The sequence below is a fragment of the Carassius carassius genome, chromosome 5 (assembly GCF_963082965.1).
Source record: "Carassius carassius chromosome 5, fCarCar2.1, whole genome shotgun sequence".
Taxonomy (NCBI): Eukaryota; Metazoa; Chordata; class Actinopteri; order Cypriniformes; family Cyprinidae; genus Carassius; species Carassius carassius.
The window spans coordinates 30223807-30243933 of record NC_081759.1 but is presented as its reverse complement, the minus strand read 5'-3'; the positions used below and the strand labels follow the sequence as shown (position 1 = coordinate 30243933).

Sequence of the window (20127 nt, the reverse complement as noted above, 5' to 3'; positions counted from 1 at the left end):
TAAATTTTTATAGATTTACAATATGTGTTAATTTCATAGACTGTAAAAAAGAATATAGACACACACAGGACTGTAAACTTACAGAAACATGAACGAACGGTAATATTCCGGGGCTAACCCGCCGAATAAACGTTAATTATGACGTTACTAGTTTTTAAAAAAATATATAAAATGTGGAGTTACTTTAATTATGGACTTACTACGTTTTAAATGTATATAAATTTAACTAGTAACTTCATTGGAACTTCATTCATGTTTACTCGGCGCGTTAGCCCCGGAATACCTTACCGTTCATTCATGTTTCTGTCGGACTTATTTACAGACGCACCAAAACGTGTGCGTTCACAAATTGTCGCCGACTGTAACAATTCTAAAAAGCTTTTGACAACTAACGTTACCAGTTTACCGTGTTTAACATGTTGCCAGTGGGAAATAGAAACGATAAGAGTTTGTTGTAGATGTATTTTGCTTTATCGTGTCGTCACTGAGATTCGACTCACCTGTGCAAGCGTTACGATGAATTTAATGTCCAGTCTGATCTCAACGTGACTCTGAGCAAGCACTGCACTCATGTTTCATACTGTACAACTGAAGCTTTAACACTTTAATCAAACATTCCGTCTTAAAATGCATTTAAATGTACCATACCCCATCCTCCGAGGGGTAAGTTTGTGCTGTTGATTCTCTTAAATGCAATTTGTCATTGACTGCAATTTACAGAGTAATTTAACAATATTTTCCGCCATAATGCCATGGTTACTACAGAGAATACTTGTTTTAAAGCGAACACTGTTTATTAAGATGTTTAATCTATTTAAGTAACATCTCATACATTTAGATGAGTGTTTTACAGCATTAACTGCATAATTTGTAATTTGTTCTGTAAGTCGCTTTGGATAAAAGCGTCTGCTAAATGCATAATTTTAATTTTAAATTAATTTATTCCCTTTCAGAGCATCAGACACCTGATGACCAGATCCCCACAGACGTGCAGAGACAGAGTAGGAGAAATTAGGAGGAGAAATTACAGTTTTTATCGAGGTAAAGGACAATAGGTGGATAGTTACAGAGTTCTGCGTATTTTGTAATTTTAGACTTGTGTCTTACTGTTCACAACTTTTTTTCCCCTTCAGATGAGGTGAAATCACTTCGAGCAGTGGCCAACCCTGACATCTCAAAGTAAGATATGACAGTCCATGTGAGCATATTTTTACAATATCCTTTTGAGCGTGTAAGAATAATGGTCTATTAATGCCGAATGTTTCTATTATGTTGTTGGTCAGAATTCGTAACATCGGTATCATGGCGCATATCGATGCAGGGAAGACCACCACAACAGAGCGAATGCTGTACTTCTCTGGCTACACACGGGCTCTCGGAGGTGAGGTGATGTTTAGAAAGAAAGTTGAAGAAGAATATCTGATTATCATTAATTAATACATTTTAATAATTATGATAACATTAATTATTCAATAATAATGTAATATTATGGTAAAACTTACATTTAAAAACAGTAAATTTAAACTAATTTAAAATTGAAGTACTAATATAATTAAATCTGAAATAAAAAGTAATGCTATATAGAAATATTTAACATATTTTATGAAAATGGCACATTTAATAAAATTGTAATTAAAATTAAAACTTAAAATGAATAAATAAAAAAAACTTATTCAGAATATTAATTAATAATATAATGGTATATAAATGATAGTAAAATAAGGTGTATGTTGTTAAATGCACATCTTTTAAAAAATTTGTGTTTTTGTTTTATATGATATAAATGTCTTTGTGATTGGACTTGTTTAGATGTGGATGACGGTGACACTGTAACTGATTTCATGGCTCAGGAGAGGGAGAGAGGAATCACCATCCAGTCAGCTGCTGTTACCTTTGACTGGAAGGATCACAGGATTAACCTCATAGACACGCCAGGTACACGTGTGTCCACACAGTGTTGTATTCAATGCAGGGCAAGGGACACAGTGCAAAAGTTTGGGGTTGGTACAATAAATACAGTGTGTGTGTATGTGTATGTGTATATATATATATATATATATATATATATATATATATATATATATATATATATATATATATATATATATCTCAAAAGTTTGGGATCAGTAAGATTTTGAATGTTTTTAAAGAAAGGCTGCATTTATTTGGTCATAAATACAGGGGGAAAAAGTCATATTTTAAAATGTTTTTAGAATAAAAAAAAGCTGTTTGCTATGTGAATGTAATTTAAAATATAATTTTACGATTTTAAAATAAAAATATAATTTTTAAGATTTTCTATTTTAAATAGATGCTGTTCTTTTTAACTTTTTTTTTCATCAAAAAATCCTGACAAAAGTGTCACAGGTTCCCAAAAATATATTAAGCAGCACCACTGTTTCCATCATCGATTGTGAATTAGCATGTAAGAATGATTTCTGAAGGATCCAGTGTGTTACTAAAGACTGGAGTAATGATACTGAAAATTCAGCTTTTACCACAGGAATAAATTAAAATATAAGATAGAAAACCGTTATTTTAAATTGCAGTTATATTTTACAATATTATTTTTTTCTGTTTTATTGATCTGTACTATATTTTAGTCTTTATGCTGTCTATAGAGTACCTCAGGCTGGTAGAAATGAGAGGGAATAATCAATAAAACATGCAACTTTTCAGACAATGTGTTAATAGATCCTCTGAATTTAAACATGAGATTCTGAGAAATAGAAAAAAATATTTATATGTAAAACCTAGCTGCAGGCTTGTCCATCTTGTTTAGGAAACACACACATGGGATTTTATTTTTTTCTGCCTGACTTGTGTGTGGGATGCGGGAGAATAATTAGTTTGTGCTCACACTAGGCAATCTTAACCCCCAAAGCCTTGTTCTTTGACTGGTGTGATCGATCTGTTTAACAGTCCCTGGCTCTGTTGGAAGAGGTGGGTCAGAGTGCGGTTCAGTTACTGTATATATTAGGGTGGCCGCGGGTCCTTAAAAAGTCTTAAAATGTCTTAAATACAGTTTTCCTTATAAGAGTCCTTAAAAAGTCTTAAAAAGACTTAAATTCAGATTCGATAGGTCTTAAATATTTTTGGTGACTTTACGACGGGGGAAAAATCTTCAGTCGGATGGACCAAATTACTTTTTATGATCATTGGACTAGACCTTTTTTCCCGTGGTAACGTAAGTTATTGCGTAATCAGAGAGACGTCACGTACCAGTATGTGGCTCAATGGCTCTCTCCAGGACGTTTGGTAGCAGGTTGAACTGAAATAGCGGCAATGGGTAAATGTAAGTTCAATAACAAATGGGTCGAGAATGAAGAATTCTCATGGTGGTTGAAGCCGGTGCCTGAAAATGTATATGAGGCAAATTGCAGCGTATGTCGAAGACGTTTTAAACTGGGTACAATGGGCAGGGGCGCTGCACAAGATCCCGGGCCCTATGCATAGGCAGTCCTAATGGGCCCCCCCCCCTTGAAAATATATATTCCAGACTTTTCAAGGGCCCTCTCTTCCTTTACTGGTTTTACCCCCAGTCCGACGCCCCTGACAATGGGCATCAAAACGGTGGAATTGCACGTGCAGAGTGGAAAGCACTTGGAGTTTGCGAGAGCCCGCGAGAAGAGTTCAATTGAAGGTTTCTGTTCCACTCTTCCGACTAGCAAAGATGTCACCACGGATGTTGAGAATTCCCAGCCAACAACGCTATCATCTGACCTACGTCTATTTTCTGGCTCTACGCCAACACTAAGAGCTGAGGTAATTTGGGTGCTGAGGACTGTAACAAGCCATCACTCGTTCAGGTCAAATAGCGGGATTGAGAAGGTTTTCAAAGCTATGTTTCCAGACTCTGGGCTTGTGCAGACGTTTACGTGTGGAAAAGACAAAAGCCGATATATAGCTAAGCTTGGACTGGCGCCATATTAAAAAACAAAAAAAACAACTTATTGCCGAGGTCAATAGATGTGGTGCTTTTGTGATCATGTTTGACGAAAGCCTGAACCAGACAACTAAAAGCAAGCAAATGGACCTGCATATTGTTTAGTTTTTGGATATTGTCTGTGAAAAACTCACTGTGTATTGTAATAAAATATTGCTGTAACAAATTTTATTTATAGTTTTTTTGTGCGTGTGTGTGTATAGGTACATGTGTGTGTTTTCATCGCAGGTTTGGTGGTCTTAATTTCTGTACAAGCCGGTATTAAAAAGGTCTTAAAAAGGCTTAAATTTAACTTAAAATATTTTTTTTTTTTTTTTTTTTCTAAAATCCTGTCAAACGTGCACAAACTACTAGCTACTACTAAATATTGTAGAAACATAATTTTCTGTAAAGTTTTGTTTTGTAAAAAGCGCTATACAAATAAACTTGAATTGAATTGAATGGAATTGATGGGGTGCTGCGCCAGATGACCTGGCCTCCACAGTCACCGGACCTGAACCCAATCGAGATGGTTTAGGGGTGAGCTGGACCGCAGACAGAAGGCAAAAGGGCCAACAAGTGCTAAGCATCTCTCGGGGAACTCCTTCAAGACTGTTGGAAGACCATTTCAGGTGACTACCTCTTGAAGCTCATCAAGAGAATGCCAAGAGTGTGCAAAGCAGTAATCAAAGCAAAAGATGGCTTTTTTTAAGAACCTAGAATATGACATATTTTCAGTTGTTTCTCACTTTTTTTGTTATGTATATAATTCCATATATAATTCCACATGTGTTAATTCATAGTTTTGATGCCTTCAGTGTGAATCTACAATTTTCATAGTCATGAAAATAAAGAAAACTCTTTGAATGAGAAGGTGTGTCCAAACTTTTGGTCTGTACTGTATGTGTGTATATATTTGTATATGTGTGTGTGTGTGTGTATATAGTATTTTTTATGTTATATAAATAAGTCTTGTATGCTTGCCAATAAAAATAAAAGATCAAAGACTATTAATTTCTTATACATAAAATATAAATTATAAAACTATATAAATACAGTCAATATGAATTCTCTTTCTTTTCTCAGGTCATGTTGATTTTACTCTGGAGGTCGAGAGAGCCTTACGAGTGTTGGATGGAGCAGTTGCTGTGTTTGATGCTTCTGCTGGAGTAGAGGTTTGGCAGAAATTATTTGTAGTAAAAATAATAAGTCATAATATAAATACATTAATTTATAAAAATTATAAATGCATTTGAATTAGTAATGCAATTAATTGTAATGGCAATTGTATTTTCTGTAAATAATAATGTATTTATATATTCATAAGGTGTTTTTATTTACATAAATTTCAGGCTCAAACCATGACTGTTTGGCGGCAGGCAGAAAAACATAAAATCCCATGTGTGTGTTTCCTAAACAAGATGGACAAGCCTGCAGCTAGGTTTTACATATAAACATTTTTTGCCTATTTCTCAGAATCTCATGTTTAAATTCAGAGGATCTATTAAAAGGTTGCATGTTTTATTGATCTAAATGAATGACTGCAGTTCCCTCTCATTTATTCTAGCCTGAGGTACTCTATAGACAGCATAAAGACTAAACTAAAGACCATCCCTATTCTCCTTCAGGTAACCTTTTTAAACATAGTAACCAACTACTTTTACCAATGAAAAGATTCGTTCTGGAGATTTGGTATTACTTCCAGATCCCCATTGGCTCAGGGAAGAGCTTCACCGGATTGGTGGACTTGATCACTAGGCAGAAATTGACATGGCAGGGGAGCTCACTGACATATGATGGTCGTGCTTTTGAGACCAGTGCCCTTCAGCCCTCAGATGACCCAGATGTGCTCCAGGCTGTCAGTGAGGCCAGGGCCACTTTGATAGAACAGGTGAAACAAAACAAAAAAATACTGATGCATTTATTGTTATTTGACCCATCTGGAGTACAGTAGGTTCTTAAAGGGACAGTTCACCAAAAAGTGGTTTAGAATGATTTAGCTCATGATGACACAATTGAAATTTTTGGCTGATCTTTTTTTGTGTGAACTGGACAGGTAGCAGATCTAGATGATGACTTTGCAGAGCTGCTGCTGGGACACTACATTGAAAACTTTGATGCAGTGCCTGCTGGGAAGGTACGAATATGCAGTTTCTCTATACATGTGCTCACTGTTTCTTTCTCCATTGGGTCAGATAAATAAACAGAACTGGAATCGAATATCTAGTTGCAGGAAGCACTGAGAAAAGTGACACTAGCTCGAAAGGGGGTGCCTGTGTTGTGTGGAAGCTCTCTGAAAAATAAAGGGGTTCAACCTCTGCTGGATGCCATTACTGCTTACCTTCCTGCTCCCAATGAGAGGAACCATGACCTAGTGTGAGTGCACCATCCCTCAGCCCCCTCATCAACTCATTTTTCTTAAGGATAATAAATCATGTTCTGATTAAATATATATATGTTCCTGTCTGTCCAGACGCTGGTATAAGGATGATCTGTGTGCATTGGCATTCAAAGTGGTCCATGACAAACAGAGGGGTCCACTCGTGTTTGTTAGGATCTATTCAGGAAGCATGAAAGCTCAGTCAGCAGTGTACAACATCAACAGGAACGGAACGTAGGTTTATACTTCTTGATTTCAGACTTGTATGCAGTTATAATGAGAGCCACTCCAATTCCAGATTTCCATTGTTCACTTAAAAAATAAATTACTTATTAATTTTTGTTACTTCTGCAGCTTTTTACTTTTGCTCTTTCATTTGTTGTGGAAAACTCAACACACACACTCAAAAAAAAAAAAGGCTATTACTATGGTAGGGGTGTCACGATATACTGGTATTGTAATCGTGATATTTAAATAATTAAATGCCATTGTAGTGTTAATTAGGAGTATTCAAAAACCGGTATTGGTGATATTTAGAAAATGAAAAAGACAGTAATCCAGTGTCATTAGGGAGCGCTAAACTCTCACATTTAATTAGTTTGATTCATACTCGACGACAGAGGGTGCTCTTGCACAGTCCATCTCGGGTATTTTAGTAAAGATGTGTTTATATTGTAATGCTAATAGACAATATAATAGAATAATATAATTTATGCCTCATTCTGTGATATGAATCTGTTATTTAAAACACTCGTTTGGAGTAAAAATATGTTGTTATTCTCATAAATTGAGAACATATGACACAGACTAAAATGCCAACCGCTTATAGTTTAGTACAGTTCAGTGTAGTTGTTCTTTTTGTATGCAGTGGTGTGATTCATTAGTCAAAAAAGGAAAAAAATAAATAAAGATGAATTTGATAGAAATTTTGTGACCACAATAATCGTGTAGTGAAAAATCTGAAATATCGTGACAGCTCTTGTGTTACATTAAGGAACTATGGTGTGTGTTTTTTTTTTTTTTTTTAACTTTTCTATTATGACTCTATTAAGCTCTATCATGAAGAACAATGTTTTGTGTTTTTGTTATTCCAGGGAAAGAATGAGTCGACTTCTCTTGCCTTTTGCTGATCAGCACATAGAAATTCCTTCTTTATCTGCAGGAAACATTGTGCTCACGGTTGGACTCAAACAGGTAAACTCAACTTTCATGGGAGAAAGAAAACAATGTGTTGTTCACATGATCGTTTGAACTGCTTTGAAAGGAAAATACTCATGTAACGTCCTTCAAAATGACTTGTAGTATTCGATTGGTCTTGTGATTTAAAACAGCAGCTACCATTAGTAGTAGCCCTCTTATGTATACTGAACATGCTTTTTTTAAAGATATATTTTGGACATTTTTGCCTGTATTACAATAGGACAGTTTAGATCTGAGGAAGCAAAGTGGGAGGTGAAATAGAGAAAAGTCTGTGAGCCTTTGAACTCAGGACGCCCTTGAGGCTATCAGCGCCGTCATAAAGATGCTTTTTCTTGCTGGCTTATAGGTCTAGAGTCTTCATCTGATGCATTACACATCTTTAGAAAATAACATGTTCTATCATGTTGTTTGTTTCAAATCAGACAGTGACAGGCGACACTATCGTCTCTTCCAAAGCCTCTGCTGCAGCTGCGGTGCGGCGGGCTCAGGAGGAAGCAGAGAGCAAGAGTAGCTCACAAAGGGAGAGCAGCAGTCTGGCTCTCGCAGGGGTGGAGGTCCCTGAGCCTGTGTTCTTCTGCTCCATTGAGCCTCCTACTCTGGCCAAACAAGCAGGTAAGAACATTGTGCGCAGATAACTTTCTAAATAGGCTGCAGCAGATGGAAGAATTGAAATCTCAGGTGGATTTGTCAAACAGATCTGGAGCATGCGCTCAACTGCCTGCAAAGAGAAGACCCCAGTCTGAAAGTCAGAACAGACCCTGATTCTGGACAGGTAAATGTATCATTTACTAAGTATTTAATCTTTGAAAGTGTTTTGTCTATTAGATGTTGCATTCTGTTTATTAGTGCTTACATATGCATGTACATATTTTCATATTAAGTAGTATTTACTTGTTCAAACAAGCTTAGTGCTTCGAAAAAATGTCTTACACAAGTATTACATTGACACGTTACTGATCCTCCACCATTTGTATTGCGGACATCAGATTCCCTTGAATCTTGTGTTGAGGAGAGGAGTGCTTGTGTTCTACAATGTATTTTTTTCTTATTAATGCACAGACGATACTGTGTGGCATGGGAGAGCTGCACATTGAGATCATCCATGACCGTATTAAGAGAGAGTATAACATCGAAACTCACCTAGGACCCTTGCAGGTGGCTTACAGAGAGACCATCCTCCAATCAGCAAATGCCACAGGTGAGCCTAGTGCAAACTCTCCCCTCATGTTTTAAATGTATGTGAAAATCATATAACTTTGTTTGTGATGAAACATCAGAACTATTTTCCAATGACAGATCATCTGTTTTGTTTGTCTGCTTTACTGTTTTATGGTCCAGTGAGACTTATGGTTACGATAGACTTTGTCCATGGAAAAAAAAGTCAAAATAAAAAGGGCATAAAACAATAAAATGAAAAAGAAAACGTGCATGACTAGTCACATGCCCTGATTTAGTGTAGGTTCAAGAGTGTAGGATGTTTTTTTTTTTTTTTATAAAATAAATATCTGAAGAAACTAACATGCCTACAGTTCTACACAGAAAAAACTTTAATGGTATACATGTAAAATGGATTATAATATATAATAGTTTATTCTGAGTAGATATTTATAGTATTTGTAAATTTCAGTATGATTTGTATGATCATTTCAGACACATTAGATCGTACTCTTGGAGACAAGAGGCATGTTGTTACTGTGGAGCTTGCTGTCCATGCTCTGATGGAGTCTAGCACTTCCTGTGATGTGACTTTTGAGGAGGAAGTAAAAACTCAGCTTCCTGCTGTTGTCAGAGAAGCTGTGGAAAATGGAGTTCAGAGCGCTTACCTCCAAGGTAACAGAAATGGATGCTTTAACGCTTTTATGCCTGAAACATCTAAATCTTCCTGGTACAGTATTGTAGTCTATAAATCTGGTGTCTTTGTCAGCCATATGCTGTTTGTAAACCAACTCCCTTTCCAGGTCCTGTGCTAGGTTTTCCAGTAGAGGGAGTAAAGACTGTTATCCATCATGTAAGTTTGGAGCCAGGCACTTCTGCAGCCATGGTGTCAGCCTGCGTGTCCCGCTGCATGCTCAAGGTTCTCAAACACAGTCCTGTGCCTTTTCCAACAATCACTTTCAAATAATGCCACATCTGAGTTTATGTTCTTCTGGTTCAGGCTCTGAAGCTGGCTGGGGGGCAGGTTTTGGAGCCAGTGATGGCTCTGGAAGTGACTGTAGGTGAAGAGTATCTGAGTCCTGTGCTTGCGGATCTCGCCCAGCGACGCGGTACCATCTGTGACATCCAAAGTCGAGAGGAAAACAAGGTTTTGCTGGCTACAGTACCTTTGGCTGAGATGATGGTGAGTCTTTCATTAAAATGTTACAATGACATAATTGTCAGCACAATTTACTGCAAGTTATCTCTATTTATAAGACGACCAATAAAAATGTAACTCACTACTTGATTACTGTGCCCCATAATAAGTGAACTATGCTGAAACGATTTTTATATTTATTTGTTTGTTTCAAGGGCTACTCAACCGTTCTGCGCACTTTGACCTCTGGGAATGCAAATTTTTCTCTGGAGCTTTCCAGCTATGAGCCCATGAACACTCAGGACCAGAACATACTGCTCAACAAGATGGCTGGACTGGCTTAAAACATTAACTTTCACCAACTGAACTGGGCTGTTTCCCAAAAGCATCGAAAGCTTAAGTTTACCATAGACCCATTGAAACCAGTGGCGCTACAATCAACTTAAGCTTAGGATGCTTTTGGCAAACGCAGCCCTGAACATACAAATTTTAATTGCTGTGATTGCCTGCTCACATTTGGTCCAGAAGATAAAATCTTGGAGACCACCCTTCATACAGACATCTCCTGCTCCGCTCACATCCAGAGATCTAATTAGATTTTTTTTTCTCTGATAGAGAGAAGAGTGTAAGGTAAAAAAACACACTATGGTTTTTGTGTGTATATAAAAATATAACAATATTTTTACAAGAACAATGCATAAATTTTTTTTTATATTTATTTAATTTATAAAACCCTTACGACACACCTAGCCTTGGGAAATAATAAAAAAGCAGATCTTGTTTCCAAAAACTTAAAATTTATTCACAAGAACAGTAATTAATAAAATTTAAGCCTACAGAGGAAATCCAGAACAGTCCATTTCATAATAAAAAAACATCAAATTCTTGGCAATAACTTCCTCAGGGCATAGAATAGCAAATCATAATTACTGCAATGGTTAAGATGGTTTTATCTTTTAAAAAGTGTTAATTTTATTCCCTTTAATTGTCTACTGTGAACTGACTGCTGAATTTCATAGGCCCATGTACTCCTGACGGCAGTGGCCAACAAATAGAGGTTCTGCAGGTATGCCTCTCCTGATGGGGAAAGAGTAGAAAATCCCACTTTCACCAGTGAAACATGTAAAATTTGCACAGGCATATTGTAAGAAAATGTAATTATTTGTACAAAGACTGTACAGAGTACTTTTAACATTTTCAAAATCTTCCCAATCAACCCAAAACAGATGGCCTTAAAAAATTAGAAATATTGTAAAAAAAAAAAAAAAAAAAATCTATAAATAAATAAAAATCAATGTCCTCAGAGATTAGTGAGGTCACTCCACTCTTAAGCATTTGGATTCTTACACAAAATAGATCAATGGAACTACATGTTGTATTATTGATTAATCAAACAATAAGTTGAAGATTGCATTAATGAATTTGCCACTGTCATATTTTAACTCACTTGACCATGCGGCAGCGATGCTGGGCCAGACGATTATAGGCATTTCCCACGTCTGTCACACTTTTATCACTCCATAACCTCTCAGCAACAGCACTGGCTCTTGGCCTGCAATGGCACAAGCAAACAAAAAAAAAAAATCATAATTTACATAATTTTAAATAAATACTTGGATTGGTTCCAGTTTTGGCACTTACTCCTAAGTTTAGCTTTTATGTTTTACATTTACAAGACAGGAGATAGATGGTACAGTTGAGTAATATATAATACCAGAGTCGAGGAGTGAGGTTGGTAGCATCCACATACTCTCCCCAAAGACAAGCCTCTCCACCAATCACCAGCTTCTTCTGTGCATCTGTGCCTGTGGTAAATGATCAATCACAAGTTATAAACCACAGCAAAACAATTAATTCAAGGTTGTACAAAAAGCTGTCCCTCAAAGTAAAGAGTTGATCCTGTTTTGAGTCTGATCCTATAATCAAACATCTGAATACCTGCAGACAAAGCAAACCATTTAAACTGGCTCGTGACTGAGTACTCATAAATGTCAGTCTCCAAAGTGCCATGGTCACATGACAAGCATGTTTGTTTGCATATCCAAATGACAAGGAGTTCCTAACAATGCCATTGCTATGACAGAGCTTCCTCATTGATTTAAGGACATGAGAATATCTGGGGTAAATGACACTACTATCACATGCCACCTTTATCATTTAAACATGTTGCCTTTGAATCAGTGTAAGTGACTTTCAGAACCTAAAACTATTTGTACCAACCTTGGTTACAGTAAACAAGACAATTAACCAGATTCATCCAATAACAGACTTTTCAACTCGTGCAAGAGGTCAACTCCCAACATAGGTCAGAAAATCATGTTTTGTATAATCAGTGCTTTTTAAAGTTACTTAACAGCCAGTTTTTTACTGTACACCTTAAGATGTTGTGCAAATTTGGGAGAAACGCAAGAAGTCAAAAAGAAACAGAGGCCCATAGACTTTATCTGTGGATGACACACACACCAGTGAAATTTTGGGGGTCTGCTTTGTAAACGTTCACCCAGTCTTGGCCGTAGCTGATGCGGTTGAGGTACCAGGGTGTGGAGAGCAGAGCATTGAAACCAGCCGCTGTTACCTTCGCCATCTCATCCTGGTACTGCGGCCTTTCTTTCCACACATGGATCTGTGTGTCGGCTTTCAGCTAAATGTGTACACATACAGACGCATGTAGAACTCACAAACGAACATGTCAACGTGGAAAAATCCCTCTGGACTCCATTTAAGGTCTCTGTGAGGCTTTTCATGCTGCTTTCAAATTTACTTTGTCAAAGATACCAAGATTGTACATTTATGCAGATCTAGTCGCTAGTAGTTGTCATGAAAGAATTGAACATTGTTTAAAAAAAATGTTTTTTTAATATGGAAAATAATTATTGGCTATCAATATAATATCAATCAATATAATAAATCCCAATATAATACAATCAATATTCATAACAATAAGTGAAGTTCTAAATAATAGGTTAAAAATGTCAACACTACATCAAAAATTGTAATGCATTAGATCTTGAATGTAGTCCAGAGAAATATATCCATCTAGTCATATTTTCGTGGAAGGTCAGATACTCAGTGACTCAACATGTCTGCTTTCTCATTAGATATTACCTCTAAACCTGACAACAGTTAACCATTAATCTATACAGTAACATCTATGAAGAACAAGATAGAAAACAAGACTGAAGCAAGATGGAGGAGGAATTATGGCAAAGCATACACTACCATTCAAATGTTTGGGGTCACTATGGTTTTTTTTTAAGGCCAAAAGTGATATTAAAGATATTTATGTTGCCCAAAAAAGTAAATGCTTTATTCAAAGACTTCTGAATGATCATGACAATTAACAATGCTGCTTTAACTGTATTTTTGATCAAATAAACTTCGACTTCTCTCAAAATCCTTTTTTAAAACTCTTACAAGATCCAAACTTTTGAGCGGTAGTGTATTTAGAATGACACTTGATTGAATGCAAGCTTTCCAAAGCATTCAGGAATATGTGGTTTCAGTGTCTACAACATCTGACCTCGAGATGTGGCAGGAGGTCAGAGTTGATCAGCAGTGGTCAAACACTCTGACATTACATAGACACGACAACGTACTAGTGACGAGCAAAACCAAGAGCCAGACTGACAGGATCACAACTATACAGTCGTGGCCAAAAGTTTTGTGAATTACATAAATATTGGAAATTGGAAAAGTTGCTGCTTAAGTTTTTATAATAGCAATTTGCATATACTCCAGAATGTTATGAAGAGTGATCAGATGAATTGCATAGTCCTTCTTTGCCATGAAAATTAACTTAATCCCAAAAAAAACCCTTCCACTGCATTTCATTTGCTGTCATTAAAGGACCTGCTGAGAGCATTTCAGTAATCGTCTTGTTAACTCAGGTGAGAATGTTGACGAGCACAAGGCTGGAGATCATTATGTCAGGCTGATTGGGTTAGAATGGCAGACTTGATATGTTAAAAGGAGGGTGATGCTTGAAATCATTGTTCTTCCATTGTTAACCATGGTGACCTGCAAAGAAACGCGTGCAGGCATCATTGCGTTGCATAAAAATGGCTCCACAGACAAGGATATTGTGGCTACTAAGATTGCACCTAAATCAACAATTTATAGGATCATCAAGAACTTCAAGGAAAGAGGTTCAATTCTTGTAAAGAAGGCTTCAGGGCGTCCAAGAAAGTCCAGCAAGCGCCAGGATCGTCTCCTAAAGAGGATTCAGCTGCGGGATCGGAGTGCCACCAGTGCAGAGCTTGCTCAGGAATGGCAGCAGGCAGGTGTGAGCGCATCTGCACGCACAGTGAGGCCAAGACTTTTGGAAGATGGCCTGGTGTCAAGAAGGGCAGCAAAGAAGCCACTTCTCTCCAAAAAAAAACATCAGGGACAGATTGATCTTCTGCAGAAAGTATAGTGAATGGACTGCTGAGGACTGGGGCAAAGTCATATTCTCTGATGAAGCCCCTTTCCGATTGTTTGGGGCATCTGGAAAAAGGCTTGTCCGGAGAAGAAAAGGTGAGCGCTACCATCAGTCCTGTGTCATGCCAACAGTAAAGCATCCTGACACCATTCATGTGTGGGGTTGCTTCTCATCCAAGGGAGTGGGCTCACTCACAATTCTGCCCAAAAACACAGCCATGAATAAAGAATGGTACCAAAATAACCTCCAACAGCAACTTCTTTCAACAATCCAACAACAGTTTGGTGAAGAACAATGCATTTACCAGCAAGATGGAGCACCATGCCATAAGGCAAAAGTGATAACTAAGTGGCTCGGGGACCAGAAAGTTGAAATTTTGGGTCCATGGCCTTGAAACTCCCCAGATCTTAATCCCATTGAGAACTTGTGGTCAATCCTCAAGAGGCGGGTGGACAAACAAAAACCCACTAATTCTGACAAAACTCCAAGAAGTGATTATGAAAGAATGGGTTGCTATCAGTCAGGATTTGACCCAGAAGTTGATTGAGAGCATGCCCAGTCGAATTGCAGAGGTCCTGAAAAAGAAGGGCCAACACTGCAAATACTGACTCTTTGCATAAATGTCATGTAATTGCAGATAAAAGCCTTTGAAACGTATGAAGTGCTTGTAATAACATCACAGAAACAACTGAAACAAAGATCTAAAAGCAGTTTAGCAGCAAACCTTTTGAAAACTAATATTTATGTAATTCTCAAAACTTTTGGCCATGACTGTACACTACATTAATGCAAATATTACAGGAAATTCTATATTATTAATATACGTTCGATGACGAGCGCATTTGTCCTCTATTAAAATGCAGGTGTTTCTCAATGAACCATCTCTACGCAGACCAAAGACTCAACCCCCAAGCTTGTTTGTGATTCAACACTATGTCAACTTGTCCATGGCTATTTTCAAGGCAAGAAAAAGGTTAAAATGTAATTAAAGGTATAGAGATTGAAAAGGTTACTAATAATAACCATATTTAATAAAAAATCTGACTTTGTTAACCCTAAATTGCCAACATGACATGTCAAACCCATCACACATAAATTAATGGTAAGTACATGTGTAAACACTTAATACCTATAGTTTCTACGTTTGAAACCACTAGATTAGTAAACTAGTGGTGCTAAAATAAACAAAATTAAGAGTTGGACTGAAGAAACTGACCAGGGAAATTGAGTGGCTCAACTTTGTAGTAGCGTTGCCAGTCCTGTCCATAGCTAATGTAGTCCAGGTACCAAGGGGCAGAAAGAATGGTTGTAAATCCTGCCCCAGTCACATTCTGTAGCTCCTCCTTCATCTTGTTCCCAATCCACACCTCCACCACAGTATCATCCTTCAGCTGGAACATGCATAAAGCACATTATGTGCCCTAATCAATGTTTTTTTGGGGGAAATGCGTTATCGTTGGGCAATCATGCATCTACATGCAAGCAGTTAAAACAGCAATTTAGTGGCATGTTCCCAGCGGCTTGTGAAAAGGCAAAGCATGCAAGTCTAGCTATTTGTTATTAAGGAGGTTAAAGAAAAGTAGACTAGGCTTTGATTTGAAGTCACAAAGCATTTTGGACCTGGCAGAATGTGTCTTAATTTTTTTGGTGGTTAAAGACTGTGATATAACATTTATGGATTTACATTACTTCCCAACAGGATGAGCCCGTCAGCACAGAAGAGATGAGCCTTACCTTCACCCCATTATCAAACACTTCCTGCCACACCATGTAACCTTTCTTGGTAGCAGTCACAATATCAAGTAATCTGTTTTCCAAAAATGAACAATACACTGTTAGAATGTGTTCTGATGCATATTTTCATTTAAAAGTACATTCTACTGAGAAAAAAAAAAAAAAATCGCCATAATCAATAATTTAAACTAAAAGACGACAATAAATGTATTCCTGACAATAGTGAAGCTCTTACCTTTGAATGTAGAAAGACTCCAGTTTGCTGTAGTCTGTGCCAAAGCCCTGCTGCACCATAAACTTCTGAATATCAGGATTAGACTTCCTACAGAAACGATAAGTGGAATGTACGCATGGCCTTTAACACTAACAGCTATCAACACAAAGTAAAGCAAACAGAAACAATACATGCCCTTACATATCAGGCTATGACATTTCTGCTTCGTTTTTTTTTCCCATTCTGTTTAACACTCAAGGTCCAATGTGATAGTTACGGTTATTATTTCTTTTAATCAAAGAATTTGAGAGAGAAAATAATGTTATATAAGGTACGATTATTGGCATTACATTATTGCGATAAACAATGTAGTTTAATATTTGACGATTGAGTAAAAAGCTCCTTTTTTCTTACCAGCAACTGAAGTCGACCTCGTCTCCCCCCAAGTGAATGTAGGCATCAGGGAAGACAGTGCTAATCTCTTTAAAAAACTGTGTCATGAAGTCATAAGAGGAGTTTAAGATGGGGTTCACTGGTCCAAATGTTCCTGAAGGACTAGAGCCACTGTAACAAGGTGTTAGCAGATCCTTAATGCCTAAGGGAAAGAGACAGAGCGAGATAACATGTTGTCATATTAATCAGTAAGTGCAGATTAAATATGACCTACTGAAACCTACCAAACATGACTTAAGGCTGCAATAAGGCATGTTCCTTTGCGAGCTCTGCGTTTGTTTCAGCTTAAAAGTAATTTCTTTCTGTTCACATTTCAATAGTTGTGCAGTGTTATCCCAACCCTAAACATGATGAAGCAAAACAATCTGTAAAAAGCGCATGTATCAAGTCCAGCAACTGACCATTGCCCCATGACTGTGTGTGTCCTGGGGTGTCAAACTCAGGGATGACTCGGATCCCCCTCATGCGGGCAAACTCAATGACCATCTTCACGTCAGATGGAGTGTACACATGTGTGAATGGGTGATAGGCTCCCTGTAAATCACAAAAAATAGGGAAAATATGATCAATACACAAAGACGAACACTTTTACAGATAGATTTCAGCAGTGGCAGTTGAGTTCTACAACCTAATTCTTTTGATTAGAGGTGAAATTTCTACACTAAAGGAAATTAAACTGAATTGACTTGTCATACAGCACTATCATCATTTTCTGGTAAATCTTTATCCCTTACCTTTCGCTTCCAATGCAGCAAATACACAAAAATAACTATTTTTAAAGCCTTTCAAAAAATCTGGAATTTGTTGCAGTGTAACAATACAATAGCTTGATATGCATAGTTGTGGTCTCCTATCTAAATGATGTTGGCCATCACCCTTTAGTGATAATATTCACTAACAACCTGTTTGAAATCAACAATATTTATCATGTTCTGAATAGAGATGCATTTAATCAGTGTAAGGCAGTAGAGCTTAAATCTAAAACAAAGTCAAGTACATCATCAATACTGACCTTCTGACTTAAGTCAGGGAAGGTACGGCTCATATAAGGAAACGACGGATCGTCCACAATGTGCCAGTGAAATACATTAAACTTGTTCATCGCCATAGCTTCCTGTGAAAATGAGACATTTTATTACTTTACGTTGTGGGATGAGAAGCATTTCAAAACCAAAAAAAAAAAAAAACTACATTTTTTCCAAACATGCATTGTGATAAGAATCATCTTGTCTTGTGATTGCGGTCGTGTACAAACATTAAAAAACTTGACTTTCCAGTCTCATAAGTAAAATAACTTCCTTGAGCTATTTAGCTGACGTAAGTCTTCTAATGGGGAAATTGGTGAAAAAGTAATCGATTAATCGTGACCTGTTTTTCCAATTAAAAAATGCCACTAAATTTAAAGTCTTTCATTTTAAAGCAAATTATTTTAGCTCACCAAATTGGCCAAAATGACTTTGAGTGGCAGGAAGTGTCGAGATGAGTCCAGAAGTATCCCTCGATGGGCAAACCGTGGGAAATCTGAGATCTCAGTCTTATTAATGTTGTTCTGTTGAGAAGACCAAAAAAAGGCTGATGGAATTTATCGGTATTTAAAGCCCTAATGAAAAACAATAATCCAATAGTTTAATAATCTCCTTAAAACTTACGGCTCCATAGTCGTCCTCATAGACCAGCTGGCTGAATGTTTCCAGTCCTTACAACAATAAACATATGAGGAAGTTACACGCTGATGAAATCATAAATTAAGATAAAACAGACATGATAAATACTGCAATCTCTTCTCTTAGGGCAGGATTACGCAAAACCCATCTTTAAAACAACACTTAACATTCTTAAGAAAGGACAATGCCACTGACAGGAATGCAAACGAGCTTAAAATACAGTAAAAACGGTAATATTGAGAAATGCTGTTGTAAATTAAAACAATTTTAGTATATTTTAAAATGTAATTTCCTGTGATGGCAAGGCGGAATTTTTCAGAAGTCTTCAGTGCCACACGATTCTTTAGAAATCATTCTAATATGCCAGTTGCTGCTGTAGAAATATTGAAACAATTTAAATGTTTACTGTCACTTTTGACCAGTGTATTGTGTCCCTACTAAAAAAAGAATTAATTTATTCTTAACAAAATAAAAGACAGACCACAGATCTTTTGATGGTAGTGTATATGTTCAAAAGGGAAATATAAATGTGAGCTTGTTTACTGCCTTTACTGTAGAACTCAATTGTAGAGTTTTGCTTACCTCGCAAAGCTCCCCATACATTAGCAGCTTTCAGCACAGCAGAGGGTTTATCAACTGACAGCACATCTACACAAAGAGAGCAAAACTTTACACAATTCACACGGACAACCAAAATATTCACCACACAGATGATCTGAGTTTAATCTCAACACATCTGATTGCACAAGCAAGAAGTGACTGGCTTTTATAATGCAGTTTCCATTTAATATTAAGCAGAAAGACGTTTATAAATTACTTTTGCATGCGTCAAATGTTACTACATCTAAAAAGAGATCTAGGATCAAGGTAATACAGTACGTTAACCCGATTACACCTCCGAGAGGCAGCTGTCAATTACAGGATTTGCCGATAGTTCATTGGATTAGACATTACATTGAGGTTACGGCTCTGTGGATCACAGGAGGAAGGGAAAGAGCTCACATGACTCGTCGGTTTGCAGACTCGGGTAACCGTCACACTGCGGATCAGCTGATGTGATCCATACCTGAAGCTCAACGAGATCTGAATCATACACTTTCTTTCGGCTCTTCTCGAGCTTCTTCAGGTCACCAAACATGTATTCAAAATACCTGCAAAGGTCAGTTGAAGCTAAGTGCTGAATATTTGACACAGAGTACACAGAGCTTATGAATCATACTTTACTGACACTAACGTACTTCCTGTTCAAGCAAAAAAAATTGCTTCTTTTATAACACAATATCGGCACAAATATGAATAGGTATTGTACAGTTAAGTTACCTGCGAAACGCATTCTCGAGTATGCTGCAGCTCGGTCCAGCGGAGGACTGTTTCGCGTGGACGATCTGAAAGCTGGCGGAGCTCAGTTTAAAGTCAACGGCGGACGACTGAAATTTCTGCGGTAGCGGCCAGAGAGAGATTTCATCCAGCTCCTTCTGTTTTCCCACAAAGTCGCCGAAGAGCCAGCCATGGCAGACGGCTACCGCCAAAATCAGCGGTGCACATTTGAGCAGGCAGTACATGTCTGTGTTGAGCGCTGCGCGGTCAGCTGACTTCTGCTTCAGTTTGAATGGAGGAGTGCATGTGGTGCTCTGAGCTCAGGGGCGGTGTTTACCTCAACCCAAGTCATGTGACCTACCAAACCGCCACACCCCACTAAATATCTTAAGTGAATTTCACAGATTATCAAACCTCTGTACCAAGAACAATGAAGAAGGTCAAATATTAGATGTAGGCTAAACTTGCAAAACAAATGGCCCAGGCAAAGAAAACGATATGAGCTAAACAATTGTTTCAGGTTTCAA

At 37.4% G+C, this 20127-nt stretch overlaps 2 protein-coding genes across 4 annotated transcripts; one reads left to right on the top strand and one right to left on the bottom strand.

Moving 5' to 3' along the window:
- The first annotated feature begins 334 nt into the window (after positions 1-334).
- Positions 335-10349, top strand: gfm2 (GTP dependent ribosome recycling factor mitochondrial 2). Its single transcript, XM_059550558.1, has 20 exons — positions 335-663; positions 954-1041; positions 1134-1179; positions 1284-1381; positions 1810-1935; positions 5012-5100; positions 5278-5366; positions 5493-5553; positions 5631-5816; positions 5982-6062; positions 6153-6301; positions 6399-6539; positions 7400-7499; positions 7928-8117; positions 8201-8277; positions 8565-8703; positions 9156-9335; positions 9464-9579; positions 9661-9843; positions 10014-10349. Exons 1-20 carry the CDS (start codon positions 628-630, stop codon positions 10140-10142), a joined length of 2304 nt encoding a protein of 767 aa, XP_059406541.1. The 5' UTR covers positions 335-627; the 3' UTR covers positions 10143-10349.
- Positions 10350-10741: 392 nt separating this feature from the next.
- On the bottom strand, positions 10742-19896 carry hexb (hexosaminidase B (beta polypeptide)). Of its 3 annotated transcripts, none has more exons than XM_059550556.1 (14): positions 19604-19896; positions 19286-19434; positions 18866-18931; positions 18269-18315; positions 18058-18168; positions 17632-17733; positions 17021-17153; positions 16581-16761; positions 16188-16274; positions 15953-16025; positions 15435-15609; positions 11513-11603; positions 11246-11350; positions 10742-10875 (listed from the first exon to the last, which is right to left on the bottom strand). In XM_059550556.1, the coding sequence occupies exons 1-14, from the start codon at positions 19843-19845 to the stop codon at positions 10812-10814; spliced, it is 1626 nt and encodes a 541-aa protein (XP_059406539.1). In that variant the 5' UTR covers positions 19846-19896; the 3' UTR covers positions 10742-10811. The 3 variants fall into 3 exon arrangements, with proteins under 3 accessions (XP_059406539.1, XP_059406538.1, XP_059406540.1); XM_059550555.1 differs by lacking the exon at positions 15435-15609 and adding an exon at positions 12262-12439; XM_059550557.1 differs by lacking the exons at positions 10742-10875; positions 11246-11350; positions 11513-11603 and adding an exon at positions 12311-12439.
- Between the last annotated feature and the right edge of the window lie 231 nt (positions 19897-20127).